Below are 15,299 nucleotides of genomic sequence, written 5' to 3'. Positions count from 1 at the left end.
TCAACCCGGCTCGTCTAATAGTGGCCTTGGAAAAACTGAAACTGTGGAAAAGACCTCTCTGACAAGCTCCTCCAGCTCAGCTCTGCACGGCCGCAGAGCAGCGCAGAGTGTTTGGAGTCAAAACAGGGTTTCCAGCTGGCTCCCAGGACTACAGTTAACTCCAATCAGCTTTTATTGGCCTCCTCTTTCTCACCCGTCCTCTCATTTCCTCGCCTTCCTTGGCCTTGTCAGTCAGACGGCCAGGGAGGGGTGCTAGCAGGCTACGTGGCTAACTCCTGTTACAGCCAGCCGTGGTGTGTGCGTGTGGGGACACGTTGTGTTGAAATGCCAGCTAGAGTAGCCAACTAGGCTAGCGCGCTACATGCTAGCTCAGGCCGGGGTCCAAGGCTGTGGGCGGAGTTAGCCTGTCCTGCAAGCCCCAGTATACTGTTAAATGCGAGGCATTGGTAGGGCTGTAGAAAACCCAGGCTGTAAGTGTGTGAGTGCAGGCCAGTGTGTGTGTGTGTGTGTGTGTGTGTGTGTGTTCTCTCTCTGCAGCAGTCCAAATGGGCCCACGTCACTCATCACGTCTCTGCCCAGCGGTCCGTCTCAGATTGCGCTCCCCCTCTCAGATCATGTGACAGGGTAAATAAACGGTCCGGCGCTGACAGACGCAAGGGGAGACGTCACCGTGACCCGCACAGCGTGGGGGGGGGGGGCGGGCGCCTGGGAGGGGGGTCATGGGATGGGGGACAACAGGGGGAGTGAAGAAGCGTGGGGGGGGGGGGGGATATTCACATGAATCCTCCTCTCCTATCTCTTCTCTAACTCCTAACCGCTCCTCAAAAATCTCTCGTCTTTCTCATCCTGGAAAGGGACAGAGAGAGAGGGAGGCAGCTGGGAGGGGAGAGGGACAGAGAGAGGGAGGTAGCAGGGAGGGGAGAGGGACAGAGAGAGAGGGAGGCAGCTGGGAGGGGATCCTCCTGTCAGGGCTCATCCATGTCTTCGCTTGGCGGCCGCTCGATTAGGCCTGCTAACATCACATCACCAAAGTGGCTGTTTCTCTCACAGCAAGCGCCCTACTCTCTCTCTAGCTCTCTCTCTCATTCTCTCTCTCGTAATCTCTCTCTGTCTCTGTCTCTGTCTGTGTGTGTGTGTGTGTGTGTGTGTGTGTGTGCTGACAGACGAACAGCCCAGCCTCTCCACAGCTCACTGGCCGAGACGCACACATCTTCACACCCACTTGCACATAACTGCGACTACAATTACACTACAGATCACTGTGTGCTCTCTCTGTCTATGTCTCTCTCTCTCTCTCTCTGTCTCTGTCTCTGTCTCTGTCTCTGTCTCTCTCTCTCTCTCTCAACAGGAGGCTCATCTCTGTAGAGCTCCTCATGTATAAATACATGCAGATTAGTGTGTGGGATACAGGCTGGCGGCTCCTCCACAGGCACCTGTTGTGATTGGGAGTTCCTGGGCGATACAAAGCAATCCAACAATCTGTCCGCACCCTTTATTCCAAATATCGGATGTGTGTGTGTGTGTGTGTGTGTGTTTGTGTGTGTGTTTGTAGATCGCCTGGGGGATGGAGACCTGGTAAATGTGGATGCATGAGCACAGGGGCATGCATCCACACACAGGCTCTCAAATGCAGCTCGTGCACACATGCATATAGACAGACATTCACATGCTGTCAAGCGCAGCTCGTACACACACACAGCAGTGTCCTCTATTCTGCGTCGACTCAGCTATTCTCACAAGTCTAACTGGAAGCAGATGCTTCTCAGTGCTCTGGGAGGAGAGGTTGATGCTACAGGCAGCATCCCCCCTCCCCCCCCCCAACACACACACACACGCTTGTCCAGTCCTACCTGGTAGGTTCCGATGCCTATGTGTTTGGGGTCGATCTTCACCAGCTCAGCCAGCGGGTCCTGAACACGTCTCCCGATGGACACTAGACAAAACACACACACACACACACACACACAAGCTCTTTATCTATACAAACACATATACACAAATATATCACAAGCTTGAGTAAATACACACACGGTCTGACCTGAGACAAACATTCAAGAAGCGAAACGTGAGAACTGTTGTCTACGATCTTGAAGAAAACAAACAAAACAAAAGCAGAGAGGCAGGGTTGAGCCTCAAGAGAGACAGTTAATTGTTTATATAAACTTCCCGACTTGATTACATTGATCAAATATGCTAATCTATACATATTAGGAGCTGGCCCCTCCAGGCAAAGAGACCGCACTAACTAACCAACCAACCCCCCACGCCCTCCCCCCAACACACACACACAAACTCAAAACAATCATGTTAATAAATTGCACAGATGCCATCCAATCACAACTCATGCACCTGTCACCAAACCCCACCTATCTGATACGAAACACCATCTGCGGAAAGGGCAACGGTCCATCATCCAGTACACAAACACACACTCTTGAAATACACACGCACACGCACACACAGACATGAGTCAGCATATGATGGTGAATCTACTAAGTTTCAAGTTGGACTGAATGTGGCCAAATGTCTTTTCCATGAGACTCTTGGTAGGAGTGAGTGACAAGAAGATAAATGATAAACACAAAACTAAACACATGACCTCACCCCGCAGCCGGACAACAGATGAGGACCATTCTTAAACATAAACACCCCCCCCCACACACACACACACACACACACACACACACAATCCCTCACTCGGGCAACTAATGGGTTAAGATTGAAAAAACAACAACATTGAAAACTAATAAAACTCAAATTAAAGAGGAATAAAAGCAAACGACATGTTGTAAACCTTGTCTGCATCCAGTACATGCCAACATACACACATGACAGCACCATGAAGCAGATTGAATATAGACTGACAGTTTGTTGAGTCTAGTCGACATTTGAAACAGACTAGAGATATGCTAAAGACTGAGGTAAACTAGAGTAAATCAACACGTGTATTTCCATCTTCGTTTTTCTCTCAGGAGTGTGTGAGGTAGAGCGTGTGCGAGAGGGAGAGTGTGTGTGTGTGTGAGGGAGTGTGTGTGTGAGGATGTGTGTGTGTGTGTGTGTGTGGAGCCTGTGTGAGGTACAGTGTGAAAAATAGAAGTTTGTCCTGAACAGTGTCAGGAAGACTAAAAGACTCTGATTGGGACATCTGCCTTGAAACATGAGAAACGTCTTGACTGTCATGGCCGACTACCAGACCATGACAGTCTGTTCCAGTGTAGCTGTACAGTACATCAGACCAGCTGCTACATCCAATCCCAGGCTTTCTACCAAGCCTAGCCTAGTTTAGCCTTTCTACCAAACCTAGCCTAGTTTAGCCTTTCTACCAAGCCTAGCCTAGTTTAGCCTTTCTAACAAACCTAGCCTGGCTTAGCATTCATTTCAAACCTTGCATAACATATCTTTCACAAACCTAATCTCCATAACACACCAATTTTAGCCTTTTTTACTCAACCTAGCCTAGCCATCCCAAAGCTAACTTATCCTTCCTCACAAACCTAGCCTCCATTCCAAACCTAGCCTCCATTCCAAACCTAGCCTCCATTCCAAACCTAGCCTCCATTCCAAACCTAGCCTCCATGAGAAACCTCGCCTAGCCAAGCGTCTGGCCAAATCTAGTTTAGCCTTCATGCCAAACCTCAAAAGCCCTCTATGAATCTTTAGCTTGGCTCGTTAACTTTCATTAAGGGCTGAGGAGGGTTGAGAGAGAGCATCTACAGCTCTGCTTACAAACGACCCCGCTCTCACTGAGGAGAGGAGAGAAGTGCTTTTGTGTGCTCGGAGCGAGGCCGCCCCTGTAACTCCATCCCTGTCCAAATATTATCCCAGGCCGTCTCTGTTCCCGCTGCCATCCGAGGAGAGGTGCAGAGAGCGAGGCATTGATTCAGCACGATGCCCTCGCTGCTCCTCTCGCTCACCTCAACTGTGTTCGTTTGCAGCCGCATCGAGGAAACCAGCGCCCGCGCCCCCACCCACCAACCACAGCATCATCCCCCCCCCCACGCACACACACACACACACGATGCACATGCAGTACGTACATACACACAGAGACACACATGCAGTACACACGCACACACAAAGACGCACACGCACACACACACACAGTACCTCCAGACATACACACAGGACCATGGTAGGTTACATCAGCCTTGGAGATTGACTCTGAAAGAGTCTCTGGTTGACCAGAAGTTGTAGTACCTATCTCCCAGCACCAGGGGTCGTTAGTGGTTCCTGTAAGGCTGTATGAGGAAGACTTTCATGAGGAGAGGGCTCTAGCAAGAACCCGTCCAGGAACTCCTTGTTCAAGACCATCAGCGCACACACACACACACACACACACACGCCACACTCTTTCAGACACACATATAAACAACTGCCTGTGTCCTTCCTTTCCCACTGCATCAGAGATGTAATAAACGCTCCGGGTTTTCACACACATGCGAAATAAAACACTTCTTACGCCTTTCATTAAGTGGGGTAAATATGGCTCCCTGGGTCTACTGGAGGCCCTGACCAGAGGAAACTTTAGAATTAATCCCAAGATTGATTTACTGCTTTTATAGAGGAAGTCTGGAATAATTCTCAAAATCCAGTTTGGGGAAACCTTTGATTTTTTGTCCAAAAAGAATGTCTTTCTTTTTTTCTTTTCGTTTGTGTTTCTACTCAGTGTGTGTGTGTTTGTGATGGCAGTATAGTACATAGTAAGAGCTTGTGTGGTCCCAAGCATGAACACACACACACACACTCTCTCCCTTGGGCACTTTGATTTCACAGCATCGTGATGAGTTCTACAGAACAGATCTGAGTTTGGAGGGGCGAAAGCAGTTTGTCAATAGCACATTCCTCCCTCCCCCCCCCCGTCCCTCTTCCTCTCTCTCCCTCTCCCTCACACTCTCCCTCACACTCTCTCTCACTCTCTCTTTCTCTCACTCTCTTTCTCTGAATGCCCCTCCAGCCTTTTCTCTGGGCCCAAACTCTAACAGCCCAGCCTCTAACTTCCCACACTGTAACTGCCCAGACTAACTGCCCAGCCTCTAACTTCCCAAACAGTAACTGCCCAGACTCTAACAGCCCAGCCTCTAACAGCCCAGACTCTAACAGCCCAGACTCTAGAGGTGTCTGCAGTGGCAATTTGTGTCAGTGGTGGATAATCTCCTTCCACACAGACAAACAGCAGGGCATACAGCACACACACGCACACACACCACACTCACTCCCCTACAGAGCCCCGCCACACAGAGGGGTCATGATGCACCTGACTGACTCTGCAAGGTCAGAAGGGTCAGAGGTCACGGTGAGGGTTTAGGGCTCTGACCTGCGCTCCTGAGGTTGGGGTCCAGGTCAGGCATCTCCTTCACAGCCTCGGCACTCACGCTGTAGATGGAGGCTCCCGCCTCGTTAGTGATGCTGGAGGGGAGAGAGAGAGAAAGAGAGAGAGAGAGAGAGAGAGAGAGAGAGAGAGAGAGAGAGAGAGAGAGAGAGAGAGAGAGAGAGAGAGAGAGAGAGAGAGAGAGAGAGAGACACACACAGAGAGAGAGAGACACAGAGAGAGAGACACAGAGAGAGAGAAACACAGAGAGAGAGACACAGACAGAGAGAGAGAGGCAGGGAGAGAGACAGAGAGAGACACAGAGAGACAGAGAGACACAGAGAGAGAGACAGAGAGACACAGAGAGAGACAGAGAGAGAGAGAGAGAGACAGAGAGACACAGAGAGAGACAGAGAGAGACACAGAGAGAGACAGAGAGAGACACAGAGAGAGAGAGAGAGAGACACAGAGAGAGACACAGAGAGAGACACAGAGAGAGAGACAGAGAGAGACACAGAGAGAGAGAGAAACAGAGAGAGAGAGAGATGTAACTATCCCATTTTGCCCTCAATTCACCCAACCCTTCCAAGGCAGGGAGATGGATGCACTTCACATTCAAACAGTTCAGAAACCTGCAGCAAATGAACAAGAACTGAATGGCTGGGAGAGAACTGGAAGAAGGGAAAAAGCCATGTGATGTGACAGACAGAATAAAAGAGGGAAAAGAAAAAGGTATAAAAATGTGAATTGGAAATAAGGAGTGAGAAAAACACAGTGTGTTTGTGTTTTCTCCTCAGAGCCAGTCCCACTCACTGACTCCATGAAAGCTGAGTCTGATCTCTACTCATCCCAGACAACCACATTACCCACAATGCACCACTATCAACCAATGAACCAGTGGTCTCAGCTCAGGAACAAGCTGTCTTTTTTGCTTCAACACACACGCACTCAGACACACACACACACACAGACGCACGCACACAAGCCTATCACTCACAGCAGCAACGTAATGCTTATGAATGTTCAGCTCATGCCAGGGAAATGGCCTTATTATCTGGGATCTCCAGGTCAAAGGTCATGGCTGCCGTAGAAGTGTAAACATGTGTTCATCTCCAGTCTAAAGCCCTATGCATATGTAATGTTACACTTGTATGTAAGCTCCACTGCTCAACATTACGACAATGTACAGATTCTAAAAAGGATGATATCTGTTCAGTAGTACTCACAAACATCCTTAGTCAAGTATACCTGCTCACACTGAGGAGGAAAGGCCAGTAAATGAGACCTAGAGGGTGAGGGAGACTAAACTCTCCTGTACGGAGCGCAGTGGCCGACTCATGTGGCACTACTGCCATCTAGAGGACACAAGTATGTACTGCGTCCATGTCCTGCACATACCAGCCCCACAACAGCAACACTGTAGACACCTTGGACAGAGCTGAGCCAATTCTAGACTCACAGACTACTGCTTTGCTCTTTATCGTTTCAAAGACAAACAATACATATCAAAACAACAATCGCTTTGATAATGTCTGCTTTAAACACCAATAATATTTGACTATTCCATGCATTCTATTCTACAGGCTCATCCTGGGAAATCTGTCGACGCTGCTGGGGGTTGTTAACATCAACATGATGTGGAGATGGAGACATGGACAGCCTAGTGGACTGAGCTGGGTCCAGGGAGGATGTGTTTCCAGTGTGACGGTGTTACAGCAGAGAATGACCACTGATCCCTCTCTCTCCCTCTCTCTCCCTCCCTCCCTCCCTCGGAGCATGGAGGGTTCTCCTCAGGGCTCTTGTGCGACTGACCTACGTGATACGGGGGGGGGGGTCACAATCTTCCCTCCCTCCCTCGAACCCCTCATGGCGTATGAGCCACCGTGACCTTGCCAATTAGCGGCGTCCTCTTAACGATGGTGGGCAGGAGCCATCTGACAAGGCTCACATGTAGATAAACTTGTCCCCTCCCTCCCTCTCTCCCTCCCTCCCTCTCTCTCCATCTCCCTCCCCATCTCTCCATCAGCCCCCCCCCCTGCACCACGCTGACAGCTGACATGTCGCCGTGGCGACGGCGTTAACGAACATTGGCACATGACCTTCATGTAGGTCATTTCGAGACGGAGAGCTGGTGCTTAATCAGACACTCAGAGGGATTAGGGGTACAACTCAAACGCGCGCGCGCGTCACCAGGTGCAAGTGAAGTTTGTGACAATGACTAAGTGACAGAGCAATGTGTGGACACAGGTATGTGAGGCCACTATGACAAGGTGGCCTATCAGATCATGTCAAGATAAAAGACAATCCTGTCCAGACTATCCCCCCCCCCCCCACACACACACACACACACACACACGGTGTGTATGGAAGTTAAGTGTGATGGGTCTGAAGCGACAGGACCAGTTGTCTGGCTCTCAAGTCTGTGCTGTCTCTCTCCCTCACTGTCCAGCGATCTCTCCCTTCCTCTCTCTTCCACCCTCCCTCCCTCCCTCCCACCCTCCCAACCCCCCTCCCTCTTCACAGATCCCGGGGGCAGCTACTCCACAAGGCTGTCTGAACTGACACCAGACTGACCAACCCCACCCCGGCCAAATCCACACAACGCAGGTCTGAGGAACTCACCAAAAACAATGTGGGTAAAAAACACCCGGGTCTCAGAAAACCAAACAAAAACTCCTGTGCTTTGGATGTAGAGAACGTACTGCTGGCTGTAGGGAACGTATTGCCGGCTGTAGGGTACGTACTGCTGGCTGTAGGGAACGTACTGCTGGCTGTAGGGTACGTAATGCTGGCTATAGGGAACGTACTGCTGGATGTAGACCGCGATCATGTTTATCACAGCGGTGGCTTCCTCTGAGACCAGTAACAAGAGAGGACACACAGCTACTACTATGGAACAAACAAACACAACACACACTGCTGTACACACACACACACAGGGTTCCTCATTAACTGATACGTGACAAAGCGGCCTGCTCTGGGTCAAGTGAAAGAGAGACAGTGCCTCGCTTTAGACCTCCCAGTCTTCTGACCGCGGGGAAAGTGTCCCCCCCAAAACCCCCGTGACTCCCCCCAGAGAGAGAGCGAGGGAGGGGGGAGAGAGGGAGGCCGGTAGCCCCTATCATGTCTGAATTAATTACCGGGGCCGGCGGACGGCCGCGTAACAGCCCTGAGTGGCCCTGTCATGGATACAGACCAGGGCGCTCGTCACCGTGGCGCCCAGACCATCGTCTGGAGAGGGCATCTCCATGGCAGCCACCAGAAGGTTGTCTGAGCCCTCCGCGCTCTGGCCCAAGTGGACGGACACACACACACACACACACACGTATCAGAGCGACACGAGTCAAAGCCAGCCTCTCGGTGACTGAGGGAGACAGAGAGATGACTTGGTGGGCCTGGAGGGATGCCAGTCTCATGGTCAGACCCTTGCCTGTCTCCCTGTCCTGGTCCCGGGGCAAAGTCACAGCCGAGCCCCCCCCTTTCTGGCTCTCTGTCCCCTGCTCTACCCCGTTCAGACAGCCCCGGGGCCCAGCCAAATACCCCCCCCCCCCCAACTGGCCCTGACCACTCATCACTGACATTGGGAGAGACATATACAAGCTTTGATACTTCAACTCTCTTTCACACACACTGTTTTAATGAGTGTGTGTGTGTGTCAGATAGGGTCCATGGTAACTTGATATAGAAACTGGGAAAAGGAATTGGTGCAATGTGGGTTTTTAAAGCCTTTAGTGATGAAAAAGCCCCTCTCTCCATTTGAACATTCAGTAACTTAATACGGGTCACTGTCATCCATTATGACCCTAATCAATCTTTGCAGAAAGACCTGCATTCATATGCCTGCATTTGCATTTTCTATTTGATTTTGTGACATCACCTATTAAAAACAGGCACAAGCCACCTTTGTGACATCACTATTTGCAAAGCAAATTAAGTTCCAGTATGACATCACTTATATTAGAGCCGATTTTCCATTGCGAAATCACAAAAGGTTCTAAATTCTAAAATGACTCAGCTGACTTGACGATGCCAAGTGATGTCAAGAGACAAAGCTCACCAAAAGCATGAACACGCAACAAACGGAACAAAAATAAACATCTAATCTGAAGCTTTTTGTTACGCTCTACCAGGCTAAACAACGAGAGAGTGATGTATCAGTGGTTAAATAGAAAATATTTCATCACTTAGGGACCTCCGTAAACAGGCTTTCAGACAGCTCAGGTCCATTGTGCAGTCAGCCGCTAAGCCTGACCTCAGGGATCGTGGCCAGAGCAGAGACCATCAGATAACAGCCTTGTTCCTCCTCCTGTCGGAAAACCAGGACATATTTTGGTGGAGAAAAGGGTCCAAATGGCAGGTGTCACGGGCTGTCAGTCTCATGCGGGGCGCTAGGAGGCAGGAAGTGCCCAGTCAGCACGCCGCGCCCGTCAACGCCACACTCCAGCTGCCACCGCAGAGCACGTCTGAAAAGAGCAAAGCCTCACAGCCACTCACGTCAATCTGGTGGCAGGGGCTTATCACACACACACACACACACACACACACATCCAATACACGTCACACTCGCTCACACACTCACAAAGCATGTCAAACACATTCATCACACACATGTTCATCACGCAGGCACGCGCACACGCACGCTCGCACACACAGCGGGGCAGGGAGCAGCAGCCCCAGGGGGCAGAGAGAGGCGGGGGGGGCAGGGTGGGTGAGGGGGGCAGGGTGGGTGAGGGGGGGTGAGGGGGGCAGAGAGAGGCGGGGGGGGCAGAGAGAGGCGGGGGGGGCAGAGAGAGGCGGGGGGGGCAGGGTGGGTAAGGGGGGCAGGGTGGGTGAGGGGGGCAGAGAGAGGCGGGGGGGGGCAGGGTGGGTGAGGGGGGCAGGGTGGGTGAGGGGGGCAGGGTGGGTGAGGGGGGCAGAGAGAGGCGGGGGGGGGCAGGGTGGGTGAGGGGGGCAGGGTGGGTGAGGGGGGCAGGGTGGGTGAGGGGGAAGGGTGGGTGAGGGTGTGTGAGGGGGGCAGGGTGGGTGAGGGGGGCAGGGTGGGTGAGGGTGTGTGAGGGGTAGGGTGGGTGAGGGGGAAGGGTGGGTGAGGGTGTGTGAGGGGGGCAGGGTGGGTGAGGGGGGCAGGGTGGGTGAGGGTGTGTGAGGGGTAGGGTGGGTGAGGGGGAAGGGTGGGTGAGGGTGTGTGAGGGGGGCAGGGTGGGTGAGGGTGTGTGAGGGGTAGGGTGGGTGAGGGGGAAGGGTGGGTGAGGGTGTGTGAGGGGGGCAGGGTGGGTGAGGGGGGCAGGGTGGGTGGGGGGGGGTGAGGGGGGCAGGCTGGGTGAGGGTGTGTGAGGGGGGCAGGGTGGGTGAGGGTGGGTGAGGGTGGCAGGGTGGGTGAGGGTGTGTGAGGGGGCAGGGTGGGTGAGGGGGGCAGGGTGGGTGAGGGGGGCAGGGTGGGTGAGGGGGGCAGGGTGGGTGGGGGGGGGGTGAGGGGGGCAGGGTGGGTGAGGGTGTGTGAGGGGGGCAGGGTGGGTGAGGGGGGCAGGGTGGGTGAGGGGGGAAGGGTGGGTACAGCCAAATTGCCCAAAATAGGAATGGAGTCTCATAAAAGATTACCGTATGTATACATGTCCAGAAGTCTAGCCTACTAGGTTTTCTGAAAGATATGGGACGTGTTTCCCAACGTTATTTAAGGCTCTCCAGATTTGCTCTCTGGCTCTGTCGCATCTGCTAAATCGAGCAATTACTCATTTAGACTTTACTGTGCATCTTGGTTTCCATTCCACTCAATCTGAAGTTAATAGCAGCAACAACAAAAAAAGCTACTTTCAGATAGCCGCGCAGCCACACAAGGATTCCCAACTCCAGTTAACTGCAAGCACCGTAGCGTGGAGGCCCAGTCGCATGTGGCGTTGAGGTTTCTCTGTTTTGATGTGCCTTTTCCCCTTGGTGTCCAATGGCCCTGAAGTCTGTTCAAGGCGCTCAGAAGGGCCTAAATGAAGCGTGAAATGTGTAGAGCAGTAAAAGTCTTATGGCTGCAGATTGGCTCCACTCATTCTGCAGCAGTGGCTACGAGTCGTGTGTGTGTGCGTGCGTGCTTGAGCGGAAGGCAAAGTCTTACTCAAGACCTCTAGATCCCTTGTCACTAAAAGAAGGCTGAGCTAACCCATCATCTCAGACCATGCTGTAGCACGTGACGTCAACTGCTCACGGAAAACTTCCTCTACAAAAGGAGGAATTTAATACCCACTGCGTCACAGAATAATCCCCGTCCCCCCAAAAAAAACAGTAACAAGTATGTTTAAATTCAGTAACTTGACATTGTTTCTAGTTTGCTTTGTGGCTCTTCTGTTTGGAGATAGAGACCGACAGGAGGAAGGGAGAGAGAAGGAGAGGACTCCAGGAGGTCAGGGCTGGGGGTCCTGTCCTCTGTCCCACGCCTCCCAGCCCCCTCTTACTCACATGCCAAGACCTCCAGGGAGCCGGTGGCTAGCCACTAGTTAGCCGTTAGCCCCCCCGGGTCTCCTCAGTGATTGGGTCCAGCGTGTTAATCATCCTCCCCCTGGAACAGGGCCAGGCGAAGAGGCCACGTCACACACAAGGCCCTGAGCCGCAGCAGCCAGGAATAATGATCTCATTCCACCAGGAGCGGGCTCCAATCCAAGATCACACATTACCTGAAGACACAGCCTGCGACCAAGGACACTGGCCTGCTACTGCTACTACCACTGATACTGCTGCTAATAATACTGCTGCTACTACAGATCCTGCTAATAATACTGCTGCTACTACTGGTACTGCTAAAATACTGCTACTACCACTACTACTCCTACTAACCGGGATAGGAGGAGTGGTGGGGGTCAGGGTTTGGTGGAGAAGGAGTGGTGGGGATCAGGGTTTGGTGGCGGAGGAGTGGTGGGGATCAGGGTTTGGTGGCGGAGGAGTGGTGGGGGTCAGGGTTTGGTGGCGGCGGAGTGGTGGGGGTCAGGGTTGGAGAAGTGGTGGGGGTAGGGCCAGGCTATGGTCTGTGTGTGTATCATGGCTGTTCCAACGATGCACCCCTCCCGCCTCCACCGCCCCCGCCCCCCAGAAAGAGGGAGAGAGACAGTAGTGTCAAGAGATGAGTGCTCCTCTCAGTGACATGTCCGTGGTCACTGTCACCCTCATCAGCTGGTGGCCAGCCCTCTCTGCCCCCAACACGCACACACACACACACACACACACAGGGAGAGACGATGACACACGCACACACACACACACATCTCTGACTGTCCAGTAGGCTACTGCAGAGCCCTGTGACGGGGGTGCTTATGCACTCTGACAAAGCCAGTCACCACTAAGGAGCACTGACAGCCAAGGTCATGCCGGGGAAGAGCCAGACCTGTCGACCAACCGTCCACACACACACACACACACACACACACACACACACACACACACAGGGAGAGGCGATGACACACACACACACACACCTGCTCTGCTGGCCCCCACCCCCTGTGTGGTGTGAATTAGACATCATGAAGACCCAGCTTGTCGCTGGCTGACACCACTCTGGCTGTCTGTATGGAACGAGCTGCACACCCAGAGGAGGGCTGGCACGCTGGCCCGGGGGGGACCAGAGGGGGGCGCTGGGGAACTAGAGGGGGGCGCTGGGGAACCAGAGGAGGCGCTGGGGAACCAGAGGAGGCGCTGGGGAACCAGAGGGGGGCGCTGGGGAACCAGAGGGGGCTCTGGGGAACCAGAGGGGGGCGCTGGGGAACCAGAGGAGGTGCTGGGGAACCAGAGGGAGACGCTGGGGAACCAGAGGGAGGCGCTGGGGAACCAGAGGGAGGCGCTGGGGAACCAGAGGTGGCGCTGGTAGACCAAGCAGCAGGCTGAAGGTGAGGAAGAGTTGGAAGGAGATAGTATCTCACAGATGACCAGTGTCATCCAACCATGCCATAGCTCATCTCATTTCTCTGTTCAATTCCTGTTTCACACACGACAGGCTTTAACATCACACACGGTGGTTTCACCCTACTGTATGTATTGCTTCTTCATAGTCTGGATATTGCTTGTGTATTGTGTATTGTCTGTAAACAATATGTATCATGTCTGTGTTGCTTGAGAATCACCACCAACCCAAGTCTTTGAGTGTGTTAGCATACTTGGCCAATATATCTGATCTGATGATCTTATACGAGTCAACTTGATGAAGAAGAGCACTCTGCCAAAATCCACATGATGTTGTATAAGTATATTAAAGACAAACAAAATAATCTTAAAACAGAGGCACTGAGATCAAATTGTCCCTTGCGTCATGACTTCAACTGAAGTACATTTAATTGAAAATTCTGCTGTATCTTTAAATACTCTGCACATATTTATTTAGTAACTGTACTGATAAGGAAAGAGGGGTGGAATGGGTGACTGAGGTTTAGTTGGCGCACACACACACAGAAATAGTAAGAAGAAGCTGTGTTTCCAGTCAGCGAGTTCCCCCAGCTGACAGGAGCAGTGTGGTCTGGAGGCCAGGCACACACAGCTGTGGCCGGGGTGGCCGCTTGACCCCCTGACCTCCCTTACCCCAGCCCTGCACCTGCCTCTGGCCTCCCGCACACAAACTGACCCTCGTCCACTAAACTGCAGACAAACAGACCCCCCAACACACACACACACACTCTCACACACACACACACACACACACTCCCTAGATTGAGTGATGGTGTGCATAATTCTACCTTTACCCCTGAAGCATCTCAAGACCTACATGGTAGGACAGGGCCCATGCACGCACACACGCACACTTTAAATGGAGAAAGGGCCCATTCCTGAGCGGCAGTGACCAGGTGACCAGGTGACCAGGTGAAGACTCCTGATAAATGGCTTAAGTGAGAGCACATCGAACCAACCGCTCACTCAACAGGCAAGCGCACCCCCCCCCCCCCCACACACACACACACAAGCCTTTGTGCGGGCGTAGTCCCCAGGGCTAGTGAGGGTGCACTGCGGCGAGCGAGGCGAGCTGACGGCTTGGGCTGTCATTCCAGAGGAGCAGCCAGGCGGAAGGACAAGGGGGAGGAAGGCTGGGGGGGACGGTGGGGAGGGGTGGGGGGGAGAGGGAGGGAGAGCAGGGAGAAAGACCACCGGGGGGGTTTGATGAAGCTGTGGTGTGGGGAGACAGATAGCAGACGGTGTGAATGGGCCTGCCGCTTTAATGAACTTGTAGTGGAGCGGAGGAGAAGTGGCTGTGGGAGTGTGTGCGTGTGTGTGAGCTCCTGGGTGTTGAGCTACGCAGAAATGTACAGCCGACACACACACAAGCACACACAGCTGTTTTACTTTCCTATCGAAACTTTTGTCTCTTATTTGGGAGCTCCCCAAACAAAGTGCTCTGTAACACAGCTTCCTGACAGGACCTGTTTGAATCAAATTCAAACGGCCTCCGAAGCACAAAGCTGTCCAACTCAACCTTCCAGGACGCATATAGAAACCAGAGACGCCGCATTCCTGGGAAGGACTGAGAAGATGTGGGATCTAGTGTCAGGAATATGACAAGATACACATGTTTTAGACATTCACACAGCACATCTGAGAATATTCACTTAACCGGGGGCTCCACGGAAGAAAAAAAACAGAGAAAAGAATAATTGCCCAGATTCAACCCAAAATAAAGTATTTTTCAAAAGTGTAGAAATGTTTCCAGTTGCTAAAACAGTCGGGGAGAGAGGTCCCTCTACGCTGGAATAGACTAGCGGGACATATCACAGACTATCCGGAATTAACTGTGCGGACGTCTTGCCTTGGTCGCCTTGCCGACAGCACTTTGATTTAAGACGCGGCGTGCACTGGCTGGAACGGCCGAGGCGGAGACTGAGGCACTGGCTGCCTTGCCTCGCCTGTCACTCCCAGAGCTCCAGACTTAACTCTGCGGTCTGGACAAGACAGAGGCCGTATCGCCTTCGAAAGGTGACCGCAAATGGTCGGAAGCATGCCTGTTGCCAGCTTTTTTTTTCTTCTCTTCAGATGGCCT

At 52.6% G+C, this 15,299-nt stretch overlaps 1 protein-coding gene across 3 annotated transcripts in view; it reads right to left on the bottom strand.

The window, feature by feature from the left end:
- srbd1 (S1 RNA binding domain 1) overlaps positions 1-15,299 on the bottom strand; it is a 46,304-nt gene that overhangs the window by 16,410 nt on the left and 14,595 nt on the right. For all 3 annotated transcript variants that reach the window (XR_014768909.1, XM_084710187.1, XM_084710188.1), the window contains exons 15-16: positions 5,315-5,406; positions 1,851-1,933 (exon numbers count right to left, since the gene is read on the bottom strand). Coding sequence is in view for 2 of the 3 variants with exons in the window: in XM_084710187.1 (XP_084566313.1) it covers positions 1,851-1,933; positions 5,315-5,406 (175 nt within the window). In the remaining variant the exon portion in view is untranslated. The remainder of the gene's footprint in view (positions 1-1,850; positions 1,934-5,314; positions 5,407-15,299) is intronic.

This window comes from Hypomesus nipponensis, chromosome 11 (genome assembly GCF_054491055.1).
Source record: "Hypomesus nipponensis isolate SF chromosome 11, ASM5449105v1, whole genome shotgun sequence".
Classification (NCBI taxonomy): domain Eukaryota; kingdom Metazoa; phylum Chordata; class Actinopteri; order Osmeriformes; family Osmeridae; genus Hypomesus; species Hypomesus nipponensis.
The sequence above is the reverse complement of the archived record's forward strand: the minus strand, read 5'-3'. Positions and strand labels throughout refer to the sequence as shown.